This window comes from Oryx dammah, unplaced genomic scaffold, assembly GCF_014754425.2.
Source record: "Oryx dammah isolate SB20612 unplaced genomic scaffold, SCBI_Odam_1.1 HiC_scaffold_27, whole genome shotgun sequence".
Lineage (NCBI taxonomy): Eukaryota > Metazoa > Chordata > Mammalia > Artiodactyla > Bovidae > Oryx > Oryx dammah.
This window is the reverse complement of record NW_024070211.1, coordinates 17,181,171-17,197,610: the sequence shown is the minus strand read 5'-3', so window position 1 is coordinate 17,197,610 and position 16,440 is coordinate 17,181,171. Positions and strand designations below refer to the sequence as shown.

Sequence of the window (16,440 nt, the reverse complement as noted above, 5' to 3'; positions counted from 1 at the left end):
TTGGAAGAAAAATTATGACCAACCTAGATAGCATATTCAAAAGCAGAGATATTACTTTGTCAACAACGGTCCATCTAGTCAAGGCTATGGTTTTTCCAGTAGTCATGTATGGATGTGAGAGTTGGACTGTGAAGAAAGCTGAGCACCAAAGAAATGATGCTTTTGAACTGTGGTATTGGAGAAGACTCTTGCTAGTCCCTTGAACTGCAAGGAGATCCAACCAGTCCATCCTAAAGGAGACCAGTCTTGGGTGTTCAATGGAAGGACTGATGCTGAGGCTGAAACTCCAATACTTTGGCCACCTCATGCGAAGAGTTGATTCACTGGAAAAGACCCTGACGCTGTGAGGGATTGGGGGCAGGAGGAGAAGGGGACGACAGTAGATGAGATGGCTGGATGGCATCACCGACTTGATGCACATGAGTTTGGGTGAACTCCAGGAGTTGGTGATGGACAGGGACGCCTGGCGTGCTACAGTTCATGGGGTCACAAAGCGTCGGACATGACTGAGTGACTGAACTGAACTGAACTGAAAGATATACTCGTTGAAAAAGACCCTCATACTGGGAAAGATTGAAGACAAAGGGAGAAAAGCACAGCAGACAATGAGATGGTTGGGTAGCAAGCATCACTGATTCAATGGACATCAATTTGAGCAAACTCCGGGAGATCCTGAAGGGCAGGGAAATCTTGACATACTGCAGTCCATGGGGTTGCAAAGAGTTCGGCACTTTGGTGACTAAACAGCCACAAAAATGTACAGGATGTGTTTACCTTACCATAGGGATTGGGAAATGTGGGAAGGGTTAATTTCACGGATAGTTTTTCATAGACCTTGAATTCAGAGAATACACATCACAGTATAATGTCCAAGTGGTCAGTTGGTTAAGTTCATTCTAATCTAACATGAATTTTTAAAAAATCAATACAAAAGTGTTGTGAAGATCCCAAACAGGATGGTTGTACAAATCATGCCTGAGTCTTGGGAACCCAGATCCACCTTTTCAGTACTCCATCTTGGTTAATGACACGTGTATGTTACCCTTCAGTCAGAATTGTGCATGTTGCTCTTCGTGGAACAAACAACATACAGGTGGCAGCACATACACATTAGAAAAGTTAAGCGAGCAGGTGTGGGTCCGACTTTGTACATAGCAACATCTAGATTATAGGTCCTTTCCTGGATTCCGTGCTCACCCTCCAGGAACCTCCACAACCAGTCAGGTGGTGACACCTGGCCCTGTTCTGCCTCGGTTTCAGATTAAAACTTTCTAGTTAACTCCTGCTTGCTTATATATCAGTCCTTTCTATGACCTTCTTTTACTTTCAGAACTGTTTTTTGGTTCCAGTCAAAACGTGTATCTGGAGTCTTATACAAAGCAGCATGCCAAATGTCATGAGCCTGCAACAAGCTGGCCTAGTATTCAGTTCTGCCACATCGGGTTTTGGGACTTCTGACTTGTTAAGGGTTATACATATGTTAATTTTAAGAGCACTCTATAATCAACATTTTGAAACCTCAGGAGTGTGAGGAGGAAGATTACTTTTACTGTGGGGGTCTTCGTGGAGGAGCTGTTACTTAAAAGTGGAGTTAGAGATGGACAGGATTTGGGACAAGTGGAGAAGATGGGACATTCCCAAAGAGCTATTCACGGTGGCATTGCTGCAGTTGTCTATGAATATCAGGGAGGGGCACTGTAAGTCAACTGTTGAAGGCATTGCCTGAGCACCTATTTCTTCGGTAGACATTTTTTTTCTTTTTATGTGCCATCAACAGGTACGTTTATTTATTGAATTGTAGTGGACAGAATGACCACATGGATACGTTGGAACTGTTAAGTAAGAGCTGTGAGTCCAGAGAGGAGAAGGGGTTGTTTTTATGGCAGAAACATGGTTTAAGGTGATCATTTTGCATTTGCACATAAATTTAACACAATAGACATATCAATTACAGGAAACATAGTAATTCTTCAGAATAAAAAATTTTCCCAATTTCTAATTTTTAAAAATTACGAAAATGTTCAAGTAACTTTGTTAACTTTGTTAACTTTAACTAAGTTAAATTTAAATTTAACTTTTACCATTTAGGCAAATGGGAAAAAGCAAAGCACAATAGACATATCAATTATAGGAAACATAACAGTTCTTCAGAATAAAAAATCTTGCCAATTTCTAATTTTTAAAAATTACAAAAATGTTCAAGTATATACAGATACTGTAGTATAGTGAAGTACTACCCACAACAGCAGTTATTAATATTTTAGCCTTGTTTCATCTATTCCCTCCACCTTACTCTTAAGTATATTATAGTATTTTAAATCAAATCCCAAATCACCCATATTTCAGTACATATGTATAATTGCTAAGGATATTTTTACATACTATAGTACATAACAACATTAGTAATTTGTTAATTATCCTATCTAGTATATAATTTTTCTGATTGGCCCATATATCTTTTGTATAGTTGGTTTATTTGAATCAGGCGCCAGAGAAGATCCATGTGTTTGACTGTATCTAGTGAGTTTCTCTTATTAAACATTTGCCACTGCCTTTCCTGTCCCCCATCTGCTAATGCTTTTTGATTTGTTGCAGAAACCCAAGTGTGGCCCGTGTTCTGGGTTTGAATTAGTGCTTCCTTATTATGTTGTTTAACTTGTTCCTTCATCCCCTGTGTTTCCTGTAGACTGATAGTTCTAGGAACTTCGTTAGATTCAGTTGATTTTTTAAATGAGGGAAAGGAGGTAAATATTTTTATAGATAGAGCTTTGTACTTCCTGTATATCCTACCATGAGTCACATTGATGTTTGATTTTCCTAGTCACATTGATGTCTGATTTTCTTATTTTAAAAACACTGATAGATCAGTGTTCCAAGTTATCAGCTCCAGTATATCTGCTATGAAGTTCTGCATCATCCTTTTACCTATAATTTTAATGGGCATTGATAATTGTTGCCTGTATCCCATATTTCATCAAAATTGCACAATGTTAATTTTTTATTTTTCTTTCTACATTTATTAACTATGTGAATCTTCTGTTAAGAAGATTCTTTCCCTTTCAACGATTTGGTTACCCTCAAATGCAGGCTATACAGAAAAGACAGGATAAAAGTGCCATTCTCTTTCTTTTATTTACCAATTTTGCGGGTATTGAGTTGTTGTTCTCACAGACTTTAATGTGACCAGTGGATTTTATTTTTGATATTATAATCATGAGTTTTAATCTTTTATATTAACTATAGTCTAGTTTACTTATACTACTGTCAAATACATAATTTATACGTTATATATGCAAATTTTAATTTTCATGTCAGTTCCTTGCAGTAGTTTTTCTTTTTTATGCCCGAATTGTATTATCTTAGGCTTGTAGGAGGGCTTCTCAGCTGGTGCAGTGGTAAAGAATCTGCCCGCCAGTACAGGAGATGCAAGAGATGAAGGTTCAGTCTCTAGGTTTGGAAGATCCCCTGGAATAGGAAATGGCAACCCACTCCACTATTCTTGTTTGGAAAATCCCATGGACAGAGGAACCTAGCAGCTACAGTTCATGCAGTTAAAGTCAGACACAAGTGAGTGTACACACACGCGCACACACACACACATGCGCACACGTGCCTGTGAGAGCCTTTCACATTGGCTCCTGTGTCTTTTTTGGCGCGACATGATTCATCTTTGCTTTCTGAAGTAACATGTCCCATTCTCGTCTTAAATATTTTCCAGCTCCTTAACGGGGCCCTGGTTCCTTTACCTGGGAATGATCTCATACTAGTTTTTTAAACAGCACTTCTGTAATCAGGAAAAAGTATCACATGTACATTATAAATATTTGTCCTTAAGAAAAACTTAATATACAATACACATTCTCAGTGCCCATTGTTAACCTTTGATTTTTTTCTCTTAGTCAACATGTGTTTGCATATATAGGACACACAGGTTTCTTTTATATACATATACATGTACATATGGGGCATATAAATATGTGTATGCACCGTTCTATCTAAAGTGTTTTCCGTTAAAAGGGATTGTGGGCATTTTTTTCAGGGCAGTAGAAATCTTCAGAGTATTGATTTTTTTAAAAATTGTATTTATTTGTGGCTGTGCTGGGTCTTGTTGCTTTTCTTTAGTTGTGGCAAGCGGCGGGGCCCCTCTCTAGTTGTGGGCCGTGGGCTTCTCATTGTGGTGGCTTCTCCTGCAGCAGAGCACGGGCTTCAGTAGTTGTGGCAAGCGGGCTCAGCTGCGTAGCTTTGGGACTCTGAGCACAGGCTCAGTAGTTGTGGTGCATGGGCTCAGTTGCTCTGCAGCATGTGGGATCCTCCTGGATCAAGGATCTAACCTGTGTCTCCTATATCGGCAGTTGGATTCTTTACCACTGAGCCCACAAGCCCCAGAGCATTGGTTTTTAAATGACTTCACAGTGTTCAGTTTCCTGGGACTTTTTCTCTTTTTCAGCTGTCTTAAGTAATGATTCATCTGCCATCTTGGGACATAAATCTTCGAGAAACAGGTTTACGGGAGAAGCATTTTTAAGTCTGCTGATACACAATGGACATATTTATCATCATATGAAAGACACTAGATAAACTAGTACATGGTGCATTCAAAGTTGGAGTCCTTAGAAGTCTTACCTCTTGCACTTTACTAAGTATTAATAGCTTCATGGTGTTTGAACAGATTATTCAATATTTTTGTGCCTTATTTACTCATCTTATTTAGAACAGAAAAAAAAGAACTTCTCTTAGGAGTGAAGAATCAAAAAGTGTTTGTGGTCTTTTCTTGAGAATCAAAAGAAATAGTTTGGTCCTTCTACATGTTTTCTACAGGTATGTTCCAGGGTTCAGGTGTAAAACAGTGAATGAGTGGAATCAGCAGAGCGCTTTTTGTGGGACTTATTTTATCTGCTCCTGCTGCTCCCGCCTCTGTTAATATATCTCAGATAATAGTGACAAGTACTGGAAGAGCAATGAAGCAGGGAAAGGAGATAAGATTAGGGGAGAGGACCTCTGCTGGAAGCCTTGGTCAGGAAGGCCCTGTGTGTAAAATGAGGAAGAGAGCCCTGGTGATCTGCACTAAGAGCTCTCCATGAACAGTATGGAAATGTTCTTGGGCCTGGCCGGGAGTGTCAGTCCAGACATTGTGGCTGAAGCCTGGAGCGTAAGAGATGAGGACAGAGAGGAGTAAATCACAAGGAGCCTTTCAGGCTGCAGTCAGGAGTGTGGAGTTTGTCCTCAGGGAAATGAGAAGGATTAAACAGAGAAGTGACAGGGCTTTGTGAACTGTGAAGTGTTGTACTATAGGAGAGATCCTACATTATTTTAAATACTGCTACTGTTATCACCATGATAACCACCTGGTTTACTCGCTAAGCTGTAAAAAATGTCAGTTTGATTCCTGCATAGTATCCAGTATTGCACATCATTGGCCCCTGAAAGTCTGATCAAGATATTAGTTTGGCTAAAAAGTTCATTTGGGTTTCCCTGCCGCTGTTATTAAAAAACCCTAACAACCTTATTGGCCAATGCAATATATTAATTGCAAAGAATGCTTCACTAGTCTTCTTGTGTGCTCTAGAACGATTAATTTTGGTTTTACATATCTGATGATGAGCTATGTGTATGGCAGCTTTTTTAATTAACCAGAGGTTAATTTAACCTTCTTTAAGCTACTGCTTCTTTAAACTACTCATGGCTTATTTTAATGAAGCTGCTGAATCATTGCATCTTATTTGCAGCTGAGAAGAGCATATAGCTTATCCTTCCAAAAACAAAATCAGAACTTTTAGATGCAGTTTTTAAAAGGAGAAAACCACTCATTTTGCATTGCTGTATAGTCTGTGTGGATACCTTTTTTTTAAAACCCATTTTGGCTCTGGAAATTGTAGCCATGAATCAGATGTTAGAAGGAAAAAACCCCACAGAACTATCTTTTTCTACTATTTATTCAGATTTTACCGCGTGCGGATGCTCTTCTAAGAACTTGTCGTTTAGTTGCTCAGTCATGTCCTGCTCTTTGCAACCTATGGACTGAAGCATGCAAGGCTTCCCTGTCCTTGACCATCTTCCAGAGTTTGCTCAAACTCATGTCCATTAAGTCAGTGACGCTATCCAACCATCTAGTCCTCTGTCACCCACTTCTCCTCCTGCCTTCAATACTTCCCAGCATCAGGATCTTTTCCAATGAGTCAGTTCTTCACATCAGGTGGCCAGAGTATTAGAGCTTCAGCTTCAGTATCAGTCCTTGCAATGAATATTCAGGGTTGGCTTCCTTTAGGATTGACTGGTTTGATCTTGCAGTCCAAGGGACTTCCAAGAGTCTTCTCTGGCAGCACCACTGTGTGAAAGCATCAATTCTTCAGCACTCACCCTTCTTTATGGTCCACCACACGCATACATGACTACTGAAAAAACCATAGCTTTGACTGTACAGACCTTTGTCAGTAAAGTGATGACTTTGCTTTCTAGTATGCTGTCTAGGTTTGTCATAGCTTCTCTTCCAAGGAGCAAGCATCTTTGAATCTCGTGGCAGGAGTCACACAACCCACAGTGATTTTGGAGCCCAAGAAAATAAAGTCTGTCACTGTTTCCATTGTTTCCCCATCTATTTGCCATAAAGTGATTGGACTGGATACCATGATCTTAGTTTTTTGAATATTGAGTTTTAAGCCAGCCTTTTCACTCTCCTCTTTCACCTTCATCAAGAGGCTCTTTAGTTCCTCTTTGCTTTCTGCCATTAGGTTGGTGTCATCTGCGTATCTGAGGTCATTGATATTTCTCCCAGCAGTCTTGATTCCAGCTTGTGATTCATCCAGCCCAGCATTTCTCATGATGTACTCTGCATATAAGATAAATAAGCAGGGTGTCAGTATACAGCCTTGGCATACTCCTTTCCCAGTTTTCAACCAGTCCATTGTTCCACATCTGGTTCTAACTGTTGATTCTTGACCTGCATAGAGGTTTCTCAGGAGGCAGGTAAGGTGGTCTGGTATTCCCATGTCTTTGAGAATTTTCCACAGTTTGTTGTGATCCATATAGTCAAAGGCTTTAGCGTAGTCAATGAAGCAGAAGTACGTGTTTTTCTAGAATTTTCTTGTCTTTTCTATGATCCAGTGGATGTTGGCAGTTTGATCCCTGTGCCTTTTCTAAATCCACCTTAAACATCTGGAAGTTCTTGGTTCACATGCTGTTGAAGCTTAGCTTGGAGAATTTTGAGCATTGCTTTGCTAGCGTGTAAAATGAGTGTAATTGTGCAGTAGTTTGAACATTCTTTGGCATTGCCTTTCTTTGGGATTGGAATGAAAACTGACCTTTTCCAGTCCTGTGGGCGCTGCTGAATTTTCCAAATTTGCTGGCATATTGAGTGCAGCACTTTTAACAGCATAGTTTTTTTTAAAGCTAGACATTTTAACTCTCAGTGGTAGACATAGGTGCAGACTTAATTTATTCTGACTCCCAGTCTAGCCGTCTTCTCCCTACCTCACAGATATAGAAGCTGGCTGAGGGCTATGCTTTTGTGAACAGCGGCACAAAAAGCAATCTCCTCCTCCTTTTTAAATTGATTTCAGTGGGTCAGTAAGTGTCCCAGTCATCCTGACGACCAAATTTTCCAGGACATCTCCTAGGAGTGATATTGGCCCCTTTGACAACTACAGCCCTTCATGGAGAATAGTGATAGTCTCCACTTGGTGTCTTTAGGGGTAGAGAGATTTAGAAAATTAAATTTACTAAAGTTGTGAACTTTAATAACTTCCTGATTATATGAAAGAGTTAACAAATGGAAAGAATCTGCTCTGACAACCAAAGTTTTGTGATTGGGTGAACAGTGGATCCACTCACTGTGAAGGGGAATTTAGAAGAATAAGAACTTGGGGGTGAGATTTGAGTTGCCTGGAGGGCGTCTGTAGTGAGCAGAAGTTAGAAATGTAGGCTGATTGGTTGGAGCTGGAGATAGATAGATTTCAGGTTGTTGAAGTCGGTGGGTAGATGAGATCACTCAGAGAATATAGGATAAGAAGACAGCCAAGATAGAACCTTGAAGGACGTCAACATTGGAATAAATATGGGTCATTGAATTAAAGGCAGAAAGAAAGGACATTTGGAAAGACAGGAAAACAAATGTGTGAAAGCTAAGAGGTGTGAAGTGCTAAATGTTTGTGCAAATTCCTTTCTTGCAGATTTAGCATGTTATTTTATAAATATTAATTTTAGTATAAAGGCGTGCTAAATTATTCCCCACCCCTGTCCTCCCAGTGTTCATGTTAAATTTCCCCTCTGAGTTGTCTTTGGGATTTGGGCATGTCGCACTAATTAACCATCAGGAACAAGCTTACCCTCAGTTTGAGAGACCCAGGGATGGGTCTCCACAGCTCTCTGTAATGCTGACAGTGGCTGGCTTTCTCCCAGTGGCATTAGTAATTTTGACTCAGCCCAAGGAATCCTATTGAGATTTATTATGAACCAGGTTTTTTTTTGAAGAAACAAGGAAGAGAGTATTTAAAAACTAAATGAATTTTTTTCAACTACAGTATATATTTTTGTCCATTTCCTTCATGAGCTCCGGTTATGTCTAAAACATAGCTTAGGCAAAATGTAGTTTAAGAAAAACTTTGAACATATGCAATAGTTGAGAAACAGTGAAAACACATAAATCCATCTACATTTTAAAGTTTTTTACCATATTTTCAAGTGTGGTACTCTGGCTTAGAGGTAGTTGGCATATTTAGGGAACCAAAAGGAAGGACCTCAGTGTGGCTGGGACCCCCGTAATTAGAGGCTAGAGGACTGTGTGAACTGGAGATGGGTAAAGCCATGGTAGACAGTTTGAGTTTTACCAAAAAGGCAATGAAAAGTTATTGAAGGGCCTTACTCAGGGAACTCTTGCTGTTATTGTTCCCTAGAATTCTCTCAAATCCTTATGGTAAAGGAAGAAAGGGGGAAGTGAGAGCAAGGCAGGTGAGGGATGTCTTACAACCATCTAGAAGTGAAGTGAAGTGAAGTAAAAGTCACTCAGTCATGTCTGATTCCGTGACCCCGTGGACTATACACTCCAGGAATTCTCCAGGCCAGAATACTGGAGTGAGTAGCTCTCCCCTTCTCCAGGGGATCTTCCCAACCCAGGGATCGAATCCGGGTCTCCTGCATTGCAGGCAGATTCTTTACCAGCTGAGCCACAAGGAAAGCCCTTTAACCATTGTTACTGCAATAGTTCCAGCTTGGGCATCTCCATACTCTTGGAGACATGTGCCTGGGTGTTTCACATCCTTCACGACACAGAAGCCTGTGAATAGTTCGGCTTGATGGTGGACCAGGCCCCTGTGTAAGCACCATCTCCATTCCTGGGAGGAAGCAGAGTGGGCTGGAGAGTTGATTCTCCGTGCTGCATTTGCTATCATTTGGGCATTGTAGGAAGGTCATGAGTTGTTCTGTGAAGGGATTAACCTTTGTTGCTTGTAAGGACTGGGCTTCCCTGGTGGCTTAGATGGTAAAGAATCTGCCTGCAGTGTGGGGGACCTGGGTTCGATCCCTGGGTTGGAAAGATCCCCTGGAGAAGGAACTAGCAACCCGCTCCAGTATTTCTGCTTTGAGAATCCCATGGACAGAGAAGCCTGGAGGGCTAAAGTCCACGGCGTTGCAGTCAGACAGGACTGAGCGAACAGCACATACTCATACACCGCAGACGCACAAACAAACTGAAGCCTCATGACCAACTCAAACTCAGTTTCTATTTGGTTCCAAATCTTCAGGTGGATTTCAGATAGTTCTTTATTGCTAAAATGAATTAAAGTGATTCATGAAATCTAGTTTAGTCATCTGTATTTCTTTTAGCTGTGTGTGTGTGCACGCATGTGTGTGTACTATTACATATTTTAGAAACATTAGTTTTCTTACGTACAGATCATGGTCAAAGTCTGCTGGTTCTGTTGGTTCTGTCTGACTTGGTGGATTAGTAAGGTTAGTAAATTGGCAGCCTTACTTTTCTGTCATTCAGCCTTCCATGGAAATGTTTTATTAATAGTGCTTTTTATGTATTAAGGATAATTTTATATATCCATTGATTTCTTTAAATTTAGTTTTATGTTTACCAGAATTATATGTGTCAAATTGAAGGAGGCAAAAAGTTATAGAAAGGGTTTGTAAGAAAAATAACAATCCTCCACACTTTTCCTGCTCTCTAGATGTACAGCCTCTTTTGATCAATTGTTTTGGAATCTTTCTCCACAGCTTTAATGAACATACTAATACTTACATGACACATCCATGATTTCACCATGTTACTCATAACACTGCCTCAGTAGCTGCTTTTATTTTTTTTTACTAATCGTAAAGTCAGTAACACAATAAATATGTACTTAGTAACTCTATGCATGTAAGCTAACGTGTTTATTAAGACTTTTTATTTCTCAAAGTATTTCTCTTAGCCTTTTAGCAATGTTCCAGGCACATGTATTGTCTGCCTGCTCAGTCATGACTTAGAAGCCATTCACGAATTTTAAACTTCTCTACATTTTCAATTAATTGTTTAAAAAGTTGGATCACAAGTGACATACAATAGTATAAGGATAATTAAGCTTAGTGCAAAGCAAATTTAGCCATAAGAAATAAATTCTAATGCAGAAGTTTTAAGGGATACTATTTCCTTGTTTTTGATCCCCCAAATCTTGGTTATATTAAATAAGAATTGGTGAATTTGAAGGTGTAAATGAAAGAAATAAAAGGATTTTTATTATTGCACTTAGGCTTTAAAATAAGAACTATGTGATAAAGTTTTTATTTATACATTTTGTAATGTTATTTAAATAGTTCTTATTTATTCTTTTAGGTCAAAAGAAGTGTTATGATGCTGTGCGGCAGAGAGATTTTATGTTGATGGAAAAAAATACAGAGTAGGGTTGGGGTGTCTGAGACCTACCTCTGCCCGGGTGGTGGGTGCCAGGGGCAGTTAACTGTAGGAGTTTGGAACTCCCAGGTTGAAAGTCACTGAACTAAGTGATCTTTAAGGTTCTTCTCAAAAGTATTAATCTTTTGGTATCTTATATGAGGTTGTTTAGCGAGGGTGGGTGTAACTTCTTTTAGTTTATTTAGTGAGAAAAATTGTAACTTCTGACATGTTCCCGTTCCTTCCATCGTTTATCTTAACTGTGTTTATTCATGGTGACTTCTTTAAATACTTGATACCCCCCTTTTGCCTCATGTAATTGAAACGTTGTCTTCTGCTTCCCACAAAAAATTAAAAACTTTCAGAAGTTCATTGTCCCCAGAATTTATCGAGTGAGTTCCTTCATAGAGAATAGCCACATCCAGGCAGAAAAAGTACACCATGAAACCATCACTTAAAGAATTTGAGATCTGATTGGGGAGATGTGCCCAAGGCTGTCTCCAAGGTTCCCTCCAGCCCTGAGCCCTCGGGCCTGACTGAGGAGGAGGATGGGTGTGCCCGTGGTACGCTTAGCAGCAAGCAGCACAACCCTTGAAAAAGCGCACCTGGTGAGACCTAGAGAGTGGGCCTGTTGCCAGTGTTTTTTGGCTAAGCCCCTTACTAACTTTTTACCTCAGTTTCCTCAACTGATAGAGGTGTCTATTAACTGGAGGTATAGTCTGGTGATTACGGACACTTTGGATCAACCTGAGCCTGAGCTAGTTTTACCCTTTAGTACCTTGAGCCAGTTTCTTTAAGTCATTCAGCTTTACCTGTAAATGGAAGTAATATAATGTCCTTGGAGAATTGTTTGAAAAGATCCCATAGATGACAGATTCCGTTGCTTAGGAGGGGCCCTGGCAGCACCCGCAGGCCACCAGCATCAGCACCGTCACATTCCTCTCCAGATGGGGGTTACAAGCGCAAGGGATTAAAAAGATGTTTTGAAAAGTACAAAGTGTTCTATAATTCTTTGGTCATTTCTTATATATTTGTGGATTTCCTAGGACTGGTTTTGAAACTGCTGTGAAATAATTTGCTCAGGCCTGGTTTTCTTCTCAGATTAGGATTTAGAACGTACGTCTTCTGTCTGCCTCCTTTTCTCACTGGTTCCTTGCGCTGTGTCCGCAGGTAGAGCAGGCGGAGCGCAGTGAGGCGCCTGTCGCTGCCGCCATGCCGTTCCCATTCGGAAAGTCTCACAAGTCCCCTGCAGACATCGTGAAGAACCTGAAGGAGAGCATGGCTGTGCTGGAGAAGCAAGACATTTCCGACAAAAAGGCAGAAAAGGTATGTATTTGGCTTTATTTTCTATTTTTAATCTTTGGATTAGGAGCACATGTAAGACAAATTATGAGCTGATTTCTAAAAAGCAGTAAATTCAGTTTGTGTTTATTTAAGGTTTTTAAAATATAGTCCGACTCAAGTAGCGCTTGCTGGTGCTATTTAAATTCCACATGTTTTCTCCTCTGTTCTGCCATCTAACACATATCTAACTTTTTTCTCAAGTTTTTCACTTGAGGTTTCCAATTTTATTTTAACTTTTGGGGTTTTTGTTGTTGATGTGGTTTATCTGATTTCTAAAATTAGTGTTTCCACTGGTAGTCTGCCATGGGAGATACCTCTCCTGATTTTGTGTTTCCTGTATCTGGACAAGTATCTTCTACCCAGTCATCACAGTCTAAAATGTGACTTTCATCCCAGTTTGTCCCCCGCCCCGAGAAGCATCAACTTTCACGAAATAGCATGAACCTCTACTGCTTCCTGAGAGGTTTAGGAATTGATCCCAACTTCCATTCCTACTTGACAAAAATTCTCATGACCTTATGGACCATAGCAGTAGCCTCCTGAGGGCGCTTTCTAAAATGTCTCCTCTCCTTTAATCCTTCAGTTCAGCCTTCTCGCGTAGTACATGAAACCTTTTGTGGCCTGGCCTGCGCGGCTCTTGGTGGACTTTAACCCTTCTTCCTTGCTCTGTGTGCTCTGCCAGTCTTGGCCCCTCTCTGTTCATGGAAGCAGTTAAGAGTCAGCCAGCTGTACTGTCTTTGTCTTGTTCCACTGCCCCGCACCAGTTTCCCTTAGCCCTCATTCGTTTTTCAGAACCAGCCTCTTCATCTGGTTTTCCCAAATGGCTTTCCAGAATACTCCCTCTCCTGACCTTATCCTTACCCCCTAAAACAAATATCCACCATTTGGCCACCTCCTTTGGAAACAGCCGGACTGCTGCTGTCTTCAACATGGTTTTATTTGCATCATATTTTTGTCTTCCTTTCTAGACTTTGAGCTCTTTGACCCATGTGTCATTTCTGGCCCACCTTTGCCCTCCATGGTACCTGTCTCCCCATGGGCTGAATGCCTGATGATTCATTGGATGAGTGCTTGAGTAGAACATTTTCCATCCTTTCTTTTATTTTAGGAAGTTGTTTTCTGTTTTGAGTTGACAGTTAAATTGCATCATTTCTACCATCTTTTTAAGTTTGAGATTCTGTGGTTTACCTGTATCTTATAAAGAAAAGAATATCACAGTCATGGGATTAAGATTTGTAATTATAGGCTATTTAGTTATATAACTTCCTGTCATTGGAAGCAGTGTACAATTAGTGAAGTTTGGTATAATGCAGCTTTTCTTTAGATCTTTCATAGAAAGTCTGTAGACAATTTCTTGTATACCTTAGTAAGATATGTAGGTAACTGTTAATAATATGATGAAGTGAACTTCTTTTAAAAATGGCTGTTATATTATTTTGGTTGAAGTATATAAAGAAAATCTGGCCTCATACAGATGCATAATTGGGAAAGAGGAGTATTTTAATAGCCTTTCAGATTTTTGAAGTTTCTGATACCACACAAATATTCACCAGTTGATAGTTTCTTAGTTGTAATAGACTCAAAGTGTATAAATGAACTTCTCATACTCTCTATTTTGAAGAGGTCCTTTATCCATACATAACTTTGTTACAGGCATTGGTCATTTAGAAAGCGTTGGATCATTGACTTAAATCTTGCAAGTGTTGACACATTATTCAGTATCAAAAATTCACACTTTAAAATTACACTACTGTGATCTCAGAAAAGTAAAACTTTTGGAAAGTGGTCAAACTTCCTCGTGTTGAATTCAAATTTCAAGTTTGGCAACAAATACTATTTGTTGGTTGTTTTTCTTAAGGTGACAGGTTCACTTTGTTTATTTTTGAAAAAATACCTGCCAAGGATACAAGCCTGAATAATTTGTCAGATTTTCTTTCAAGGAAAAGTGATATTGCATGAAGAAAACTGCTTGTTCAGCTCATAGCCCAAGCATTATTATACAAATACTTTTCTTCAAGACAAGCAGCCATACTTCTGGAAGGGGCAGAAGGTGCTTTGTGTGTACTTCCCATTCAGTTCAGTTCAGTTCAGTCTCTCAGTTGTGTCAGACTCCTTGCAACTGCATGAACTGCAGCACGCCAGGCCTCCCTGTCCCTCACCAACTCCCGGAGTCTACCCAAACTCATGTCCATTGCGTTGGTGATGCCATCCAACCATCTCATCCTCTGTCGTCCCCTTCTCCTCCTGCCCTCAGTCTTTCCCAGCATCAGGGTCTTTTCAAATGAGTCAGCTCTTTGCATCAGGTGGCCAAAGTATTGGAGTTTCAGCTTTAGCATCAGTCCTTCCAGTGAACACCCATGACTGATTTCCTTTAGGATGGACTGGTTGGATCTCCTTGCAGTCCAAGGGACTCTCAAGAGTCTTCTCCAACACCACAGTTCAGAAGCATCAATTCTTTGGCACTCAGCTTTCTTTATAGTCCAACTCTCACATCCATACATGACTATTGGAAAAACCATAGCTTTGAATAGAAGGACCTTTGTTGGGAAAGTAATGTCTCTCCTTTTGAATATGCTGTCTAGGTTGGTCATAACTTTCCTTCCAAGGAGTAAGCGTCTTTTAATTTCATGGCTGCAGTCACCATCTGCAGTGATTTTTGGAGCTCCCCAAAATAAAGTCAGCCACTGTTTCCCCATCTATTTGCCATGAAGTGATGGGACCGGGTGCCATGATCTTAGTTTTCTGAATGTTGAGCTTTAAGCCAATCACATCAAATGTTCCCGCTTGCAGGTCAAAATTTAATGAATTATTTTTCTGCTTCCTCATACTACTCTTAAGTGAAACAGTTTTTTAGACTGAGTATGTGAGGATGAAAAAACTACAATGATAGCTGTTGTAACTCTGGCAAGAGGTCAGCACCATCATTGCAAATGGTTGCATTCGAAAAGGGCAAATTATGTATTTACATTGATAAGAAAACAGTTTTGACCTTATTGACTCCTTGAAAGGGTCTCAGGGAACCTTTTTCAGTAACACAGAGGTTGAGAAATCCTGCTCTACACCCAAGCAAGAATAGACCTCCTGCTATTAGGATAAACAAAGCAAAGAGAATTAGTTGAACTTGTGAAAAATAAGTTTTGTTTCAAAGAAAGGAGACAACTTTGAAGACCAGTTGATACAAATTACTTATTCTGGAATAGATTAGGAATAGAGAGGAAGACCCTGAACTTTGTGGTTTCACTTTCTTGTCAAGATTCAGGAGACATTGCTAATACAAGTGGTAAAAAGGGAAGTGAGACCTGAAAACAATGGAAAGATAAAATATTACCACTAAATTAAACACCCTGAAAAACTACTTTGTATCATATTTAAAACTGAAAACTTGAAGGTTAGGATGCTTTGTATGATTTGTTATCTAGCATTGTTCTGGAAATTCTAGGCAATGCATAAATGGTTTAGAAATGAAAAATACATCTATTTCAAATAAGGGAAATTACGGTGTTGACATACTTGTATATCTTTACAAAGCACAGAGGAGTCAATGTGAATATGAGAGTTCACTAGGGCAGCTAAATACAAAATCCATAGCTTCCCTAAATATCAATCAAAATGATCCAGAAATTATAATTTTTTTAAAAATATTTTATTTGTAGTAACAACAAATAAATAGGGATCTGGGAATACTTTTATCAGGAGGTATGCAGAACCTGTCCATGTCATTGGACAGAATATAGTTAAGATATCTTATCAAATGAATTTTTAAGCTTAAAGCAATTCCATTCACATCACAGCAGGATCTTTTTGTACCTTGACAAAAAATGATTATGAAGTTCTGGAAGAATGAAGAGCTGTAAAGTTGTGCTGGAATTTAAGGAATATGAATTCTACTTTGTTTTGAAGCAGAGCACACATTTCATACATCCCGATCATGAGTAGTGAGACACCATCCTTCTAGTTGTTCAGGCCAAAAGACTTGAGTCATCCATGACTCCTTTCATACTTCCCAAATCCAATTCATAAGCAAGTTCATCCACTTAATTAGGGTGGGGAGTGTTAAAAAGCCAGAATCTAATGACTCCTTCACGCCATTTTCCTGGTTCCCACTCTGGCCTAAGCTGTTATCTTTGCTCTGCATTGCTGCAGTGTTCTTCTAACTGGTCCCCCACAACCATAATGATTCTTTCAAAACATGCGTCAAATAATATTTCCCTTACAGTAAAAGTCAAAAT

At 39.6% G+C, this 16,440-nt stretch overlaps 1 protein-coding gene across 1 annotated transcript in view; it reads left to right on the top strand.

Moving 5' to 3' along the window:
- Positions 1-16,440, top strand: part of CAB39 (calcium binding protein 39) — a 95,295-nt gene that overhangs the window by 31,305 nt on the left and 47,550 nt on the right. The window contains exon 2 of the mRNA XM_040228135.1: positions 12,038-12,193. Within this exon, the coding sequence (XP_040084069.1) occupies positions 12,080-12,193 (114 nt within the window). The 5' untranslated portion in view covers positions 12,038-12,079. The remainder of the gene's footprint in view (positions 1-12,037; positions 12,194-16,440) is intronic.